Source organism: Chelonia mydas, chromosome 1 (assembly GCF_015237465.2).
Source record: "Chelonia mydas isolate rCheMyd1 chromosome 1, rCheMyd1.pri.v2, whole genome shotgun sequence".
NCBI classification, from domain to species: Eukaryota; Metazoa; Chordata; order Testudines; family Cheloniidae; genus Chelonia; species Chelonia mydas.
The window spans coordinates 113,483,207-113,490,884 of record NC_057849.1 but is presented as its reverse complement, the minus strand read 5'-3'; the positions used below and the strand labels follow the sequence as shown (position 1 = coordinate 113,490,884).

Here is a 7,678-nt window from a genome sequence, read left to right as displayed (position 1 = left end):
CTTCCCCCGCCCCCCTTAACTCTTTCAGCTGGATTAGAAATAATAAAACGCTTCATACGACCAGATCGGTTTCCTGTGAAATACCAACGTTCGCAGAATAATAAAAAATAGTGGAGGAAAACCCATATATATATACTGATATACACATATCAGAAGGAAATGGGGACAGAGGATTGTTTGGTGGATCTGGAGCAGGATTCAATTTGGATTTTTTTTTATGATAAGGATTCAGCTTTAACATGTTTTATAATAATGCACATGATCAGAAGCTTGAGCTGTTCTGTGTGGTAAAGACATTTTATTGTGCATCCTCTCAAATATTGTTGATATTAAACCGTTCGGTGCAGCTATCCATATAAGTGTCCAAAGACATATGAGCTGCATTCTAGTTCCCATACATACAGGGGAACTCAGAAACTAAAACAAAGAAGCGTGTGGCTGATTGCATGTAATTAAGGGAACAACTTGCCATGATAGCTTCAGTCTAAGATCTGGTAAGGGATCTTGACGGTGGAGACTGGCCAAAAACCTTAGTAAATCTTTAAAAGATATTAGCTCCCGCACTTTGCCTTTCTGACATATGCAGAGAGAGATAAATAGAATACAAAACTTTGAAACAGAACAGGACGCTTCCTTCTGTAGGTGATGACTGTTTGATTTATGTAGACTGTAGCCTATATACAATGGCTGCTTACAGATGATGGGAAATATTCGCCCATGAGGAGACTCATGTGCATACAAGTAAAATAAATGCATTATTAGATAGTGTCTCTTCCCCTCATCTTTCTTTTCATTCCTTCCTCCCCCACCCTCCCAGCCCATGCCCAGGGGGGTTTTATTCTCCCTCTCTCTCCCTCCCCCACATGCCCAAATTGCTCTGTGCTGGGAGAACTCAGATTTATCCGCTGGGCGTTAAGAGTTAAGATGTTGAGGGGAGAAGAAGAGGAGGGGCCGGGAAGGGAGCTGGAGGAGGGGGGGGCAGATTTCCAGCTTCTACGCCACTTTGCCTAAATTAAAAAGCAACCAATCGGAACGGCCGGAAGGGGGGGCCTCGCGTCCGGAGCCAGTCATTCTGGCTCTGTCAATCACGCAGCGGGTCTCCAATCAGCGGGGGCCCTTGCGCTCGACTTCCTTGTATTTGGGAAAGTGTGGTGGTGGTGGTGCGCGCGCTCGGCGGAGGGTAAACATTCGGCAGTCCCCGCGCTGTGAGGGAGGGACTGGGAGAGAGAGAGAGAGAGAGAGAGAGAGCTGTCAGGGAGAGCGAGCCGGTGGGGACGAGCCGCGCTGCTCTCCTCCCAGCACCACCCGGGCACGCTCTGCAAGCCTGGCAGCAGCCAACGTCCCCCACTGGAGTTAGTGTACCAAGGAGCCCCTAGATGCACACACACATACGCACACCTCTCTACCCAGGCTCTTCTCCTCCCGCAGCCCGCTGCTGGAATTAACCACCAACCTTGCAAGGGAAGGAGAACCGTCTCTCCACCTCCCTCCTTTTTCTTTTCTTTTCTTGTCTTTTTTTTTTTAACTGCCTAAAAGGGGGGCAGGGGGGAGGGAAGATGTCTCACCCAGCCTGTGCCTCCAGCGAGAAGGCTCCAAAGGGACTTGCGTTTCAAAGGGGACAGAGCGCTCCTGCGAGAGCCCAACTTTGAGACATGCAGCAGCAGCATCCCCAGCACCGCCGCCACCAGCCTCAGCCCAGGAAGTTTTCCTAGGACACCGACCAAACTTGGCAAGAGAGGAGGAGGAGGAGGAGGAGGAGGCGAGAGCCAGGAGCCGAGCAGGGAGAGAGCGAAAAGAGGGAGCCCGAGAGAGAAAACCCACCCGCGCGCACAAAGCCTTCGAGGAGGAAGGGAAAGAAAAAGTTTCGCTCCGGCAGGGGAAGGCTGCGCGGGCGAGATGTGCTCCTGAGGGAGTGACGGGGAGAAGGAGAAGGGGGCTCGCCGTTGTGTCCCCCCCCTCCCCTGTTTTTGAGCTTTGATTTTTTGTATTATTATTATTTTGTCTTCCTGCAAAAAGAAGCCGCCGAGGCGTTAACAGGTGAACGGAGCTCACGGGAGATCGGGGCCAAACGCCAACGAGGCCGGTGAGGAGGCGAGCCCCGGGTTCCCGCGGAGCAGCGCGAGTTCCCGGGAGAGGGTGTTGACAAAGGGAGCCGAAGAGCCCCCAGTTGTGCGGATTGGTGGCACGCCAGCAGGCAGGGGGGTGGGGGAGCGGAATGGCCACCGCGGCTTCTAACCCTTACCTACCCAGCAACAGCATCCTGTCCGCCGGCTCCATCGTGCACTCGGACTCGGGAGGCGGGGGCATGCAGCCGGGCAGCGTCGCCGTCACCTCGGTCTCCGGCGGCTACCGGGGCGACCCCTCCGTCAAAATGGTCCAAAGTGACTTCATGCAGGGAGCAATGGCTGCTAGCAACGGCGGCCATATGCTGAGCCATGCCCACCAGTGGGTGACAGCCCTGCCTCATGCAGCCGCCGCTGCCGCCGCCGCCGCCGCCGCCGCCGTGGAAGCCGGCTCGCCCTGGTCCACCAGCCCGGTGGGGATGAGCGGCAGCCCCCAGCAGCAGCAGCAGCAGCCCGATGTGAAAGGCAACTCCGGCCGAGACGACCTGCACGGCGGCACGGCGCTGCACCACAGGCCACCCCACCTGGGTCCCCCACACCAGGGCCACCCGGGCGCTTGGGGGGCCACCACCGCCGCCCACCTCCCGTCCATGGCCGGGGGACAGCAGCAGCAATCGCTCATCTATTCCCAGCCGGGGGGGTTCACGGTGAACGGGATGCTGAGCCCTCCCCCTGGCAGCCAGAGCTTAGTGCACCCGGGACTGGTGAGGGGAGACACGCCGGAGCTGGGGGATCACCCCAGCCACCACCATCACCACCACCACCAGCATCAGCACCACCAGCAGCACCACGGCGGGGTCAACAGCCACGACCCCCACTCGGATGAGGACACGCCGACCTCGGATGACCTGGAGCAGTTCGCCAAGCAGTTCAAGCAGCGGCGGATAAAGCTGGGCTTCACGCAGGCAGATGTGGGCTTGGCCCTGGGCACCCTGTACGGGAACGTCTTCTCCCAGACCACCATCTGCAGGTTTGAGGCTCTGCAGCTCAGCTTCAAGAACATGTGCAAGCTTAAGCCTTTGTTGAACAAGTGGCTGGAGGAAGCCGACTCCTCCACGGGCAGCCCCACTAGCATCGACAAGATCGCAGCCCAGGGCAGGAAGAGGAAGAAGCGGACCTCCATCGAGGTGAGTGTCAAGGGGGCCTTGGAGAGTCACTTTCTGAAATGCCCCAAGCCCTCCGCCCAGGAGATTACGAACCTAGCGGACAGTCTGCAGCTGGAAAAGGAGGTGGTCAGGGTTTGGTTTTGCAATCGGAGGCAGAAAGAGAAAAGGATGACCCCCCCGGGGATCCAGCAGCAGACCCCCGACGATGTCTACTCCCAGGTCGGCAACGTGAACTCCGACACGCCGCCCCCACACCATGGACTGCAAACAAGTGTGCAGTGAGAGTCACAACAGTAAGGGAAAGGAAGAGAGGCGAGAAAGGGAAAGGGGGAGGGGGGGCCGACAACAACACCACACACACAAAAATCCAGACTTGTTTCGACTATCTATCTATCTATATATAGAGTATATATATCTATGCGTACATAGATATAGATATCTATATGAAACGTTTGAAAAGGTCGATCCGAGCGCTAACATTTATACTGTGGTTGGGAGGGGGTGGAGATGCATAATGCACCAAAACTGCAGATGTTTTTTTCTTTCTTTTCTTCTTCTTCTTTTTTTTTTTTTTGTAAACATTTCTAAATTATCCCCTATTTCAGCGATGAACAGCACCCACCCCTTCTCTCCCTTTATGCCCCCACCACCCAAAAATGTCCCCCCCCCCCAAAAGGGCTCTCTTATATGAATCATGGAAACTTTTTTCTCTCACACACACTTTTCTTTTTTTATGGGAGCAATCCAAAAAAGGGAAGCAAAAGCAAAATCATCTGCCTGGTCGGAGGGTGCCTGCTGCATTCCGGGACCCTGTTTTTCTTGGCCAAACCACATCATTTTGGTGCAAGATATCCATTCGGAGGGAGGGGGGATCCTGCAAAATGAAAAGGGTCACTTTCTCCGGGGGGGGGGGGAAGAGAAATATGCACACTGCACTAAACACAAGCAGACTGTATAGGGAAGCAAATATATATAAACAAAAATATGGGAATAAATACCCGCATACCGAAAGCTGGGGGGGGGGGAGGGACAGACACCGTGAGAAAGAAAAGAGGAGAGATTGTTGGTCCCTAAAGTTCGAGCTCTATAAAAGGACTTTTCATGAATTAAGGGAAACAGCCAGAGAAAGGGAAATAATTTAGGGCTGTCAAAGTCGTGCTCCTGACGGCTGCCAATCACCGTGGAAGATTCCTTTTAAAAATCCACTGCTAATATCTTTTTTATTAATATTTTTATTTTTATTTCGGGACTGATTCAGAGAAAGGGATTTAGAAGTACTGAGCATCTGCAGCTGCACTTATCTGAACTTCTCTCCTAAATCCGTTGCCAACTTTGATTGAATGGGTGCTGTGGATGTGATTATATAATACTGCCATTTCCAAGCAGTGTTTTTGGTAGGTTTTAATAAACAGACTTTTCAAAAAGACGGCAATATAGAATTGTTAGATCCGTTGTTGATCTAAAAATATTTGCTTTATATTTTCATTAAATGACTTCTTTTAATATTTTATTCAGAATACCTATGAACTGCTGCAAAACGGTAATTTATTTTTCCCCAGATCTTGTATTACGTGTTTTTTTCAGACGAGCACAAATCAAAATGAAATGAAAATATGGACAGTTGTTAGGTAATAAGGGTATCTTTTGATGTGATAATTTGATTGTAATTTAATTTGAGTAGTGATTCCGTAAGAGCTGATTGAGAAAATAAATTTGTTAGAATGAAATAGTCTGTGTCTGATGCATAAACACTGTGTCGAAAAAGTTCTCTTAAGGAAATATTGCAAATATTTAAGTGATAGAACGAAGGATAACCTGCTTTCTGTATCTGGTATCTACTTCAGGTATCTGGAAATGCAGAGTTCCAGTATTCATGCTGTTAGCATTTTAGTACAGTACTCATTTCTTATAAATCCGTATACAGAGTAAATTTCCATAGAGTTTTTCATAAATAGTCCTGTGTAAGTAAGGGCATAGTAAGGCAAGGTTAGAGAATAAAAGGCCACGTTCTTTAAAATAATTGTTTTATTTTAAGATTAAACTTCAGTGCAGTAGATGTGTAAGTGTATGGACTGATAATTAATGGCAAATACTGAAAGCAGTTATGTTTTTTAAAGTTTAGTCTCTTTTCTCTCTTTTCAAACTAAGAAACGAAGGCTAGAGGCTTTTTCAGTATAAATTATTTTGACACATTTTATGTCTGTATGATATTTGTATTTAATTTATCGTTATAATTTAAAGAAAGGTACTTTTTTCCAAAAAAAATATAGAGATGATACTTTCAAAATCCTACCTACGGTCCTCATAGTTTACCATTTTGTTGTTGTTTGTTTGTTTGTTTTAGGCTTTTTTGTACGAGGTGTGCAGTGGTGTAGTACAGTTTTTCCTTCACTCGACTTTAGTGTTGCCATTCCTTCTTTACAACAAATGTGTGTATAAGTAACGTTAAAGATGCCAATAGATGCACTAGGTAGGCTGTCATATTTATCTGCTCTATTTATTGCAATATACACACAAGTGAATGAATATTTCAACTCTTCATTTTGAATTGGTAATGTTGTCGAAACTACAGATCTAAATTTAATGCCTCTATGTACCCCCTGAAAACGTATTATAGAGAAATATTTTATTTTTTTATTAATGTAAGCTTTCAATAGTCTCTGGTTTCCCCCGTTCCCCCATTTTCTTCCTCCCTCTCTTCTTTCTCGCTATGTGATATTGATGCTGGGGTTAAAACCCCAGAAAACTGCTGTAGAAACAACACACATTTATTCCTTTTTGACAGGCCTTGTGTCACTTTCATAAATCAAATCCAACCATATAGCCGTGTACTGGGATGCATTATTTTAACACCAGATCTTAGTAAATATCACGCTCGTTTTGATTTGTGAAATCCGAAAAGGCCATATTAGAAAAAGGAAAAGTGAAAGGGGATACAAGACAATTTCATTTATTCTCTTTGTTTAATTTAAGAGCTTCCCAGTAATTTTATAACTGGGGAGGGGGGGAGGAGGGGACGAGAGGGAGGGAAGGAAGGAAAGGAGGAATCATGAATTTTGCTACATGCAAGGGAAATCAGAGAAAGGACTTCCAGTTTGGAAGCAGTGGGTTTGTTTTTATGTGGTGGATACTATTAACACGTGAGGTGGAACCCTATTTTTCACACATGAAGGGTGGTGGCTTATTAGACATGGAGTAGGTCTATTTAAATTTCTTAGTGGTATTTGGTTACTGGATTTGGATGACAACAAAGAGCTACATTAGGCTTCACACTGGTTTCTATTAAAAGACAACCTTTGCGGATTTCTGCATAAGAAGGGCTGATTTTTACACTAGAGGAATAACATTTGGTAGTAGGAACGTGCAAAATCTGTTCATTCTGTGCTCAAAAATTGAGGCCATGTTTTCCTCCCACCCTCCCCAATAAGAAATCGAATCATTTGAATGTATTTAGGAACTTCAGGGTTGTGAGTCTAAGGGATAATAAGAGGTAGATAATAAGTAAGAGGTTTTGTGTTAAGGGTTGTACTGTTACACATGTAAATAATGAAAATATTGTTATATATCGCCAGATCTCTTAATGAATTTAGTAATTGTATTCATTTATAATATCAGTGTTCTGTGTTTGGTAACTGAGTCTTCATCATTTTTCCTTAATATTTTTCTACCTAAAGGAAAGCCAAATGTTTTACAAAGTTGTGTTTGATCAGTCTGGGTAATCCCGAGATGTGATTATTTTTAGTTTACATTTTCATATTCTGCAGTCTTCTACTACGCCCTAGTTTTCTCCTTGACATCCCATCTTTTCCCCGGCCAGTCTGTATACTATGAATCATTTTCAGGTGTATTTAAAATAGTCACCTCACTGCTGTTGATCCACATATTTTCGGAACATAACAAAGAGCTATCCCTTGGTTTAAAAATACAACGGTTCATTTCTGAAATTATCTTTAAAGATTCCTTATGCTTTAATGTAGTGACTGGTGTTTGCACATTACAATGCTCATAATTTGTTTTGTATGAATGGTTTTAAATGGAACGTTTAGAGAATAATTGGTTCTAATATGAAATGCAGTATATACTATTGATAATTTTATCAATAAGTGTAATATTTTAAATAATTTTAACAATTAAATTTGTTTTTTTAAAATTATATATTTGTAAAATATTTATCCTGTTGAAAACAACAATATATTGTTGTATTTATTCGTTTATTTTTGTAATAAATTATCAACATCTTCAAGCTAAAGAAAAAATGACACTTCTATATATTTATATAGATATACCTTTTAAGATACGGATATATTTGTTCCAATTTGAATGTAAATAGAAGAAAATACATCTATAACTGGCAGCTTTCAGGACAAAATTGTAGAGATGATCTTCTTGCCACATGTAGTTTGGTTTGCCTAAGTTCCAGGGTAATTAATCAAACTCTAAAAGAGATGC

The 7,678-nt window shown here is 45.0% G+C and overlaps 1 protein-coding gene across 1 annotated transcript; it reads left to right on the top strand.

Moving 5' to 3' along the window:
• The first annotated feature begins 286 nt into the window (after nucleotides 1-286).
• Nucleotides 287-6,606, top strand: POU3F3 (POU class 3 homeobox 3). The gene has a single exon (XM_037897913.2). The coding sequence runs from the start codon at nucleotides 2,216-2,218 to the stop codon at nucleotides 3,509-3,511; it is 1,296 nt and encodes a 431-aa protein (XP_037753841.1). The 5' UTR covers nucleotides 287-2,215; the 3' UTR covers nucleotides 3,512-6,606.
• Nucleotides 6,607-7,678: the final 1,072 nt, after the last annotated feature.

Bases quoted from the DNA above. Each gene is read 5' to 3' on its own strand.
- POU3F3 (XM_037897913.2), top strand. From the start codon at position 2,216: ATGGCCACCGCGGCTTCTAACCCTTACCTACCCAGCAACAGCATCCTG.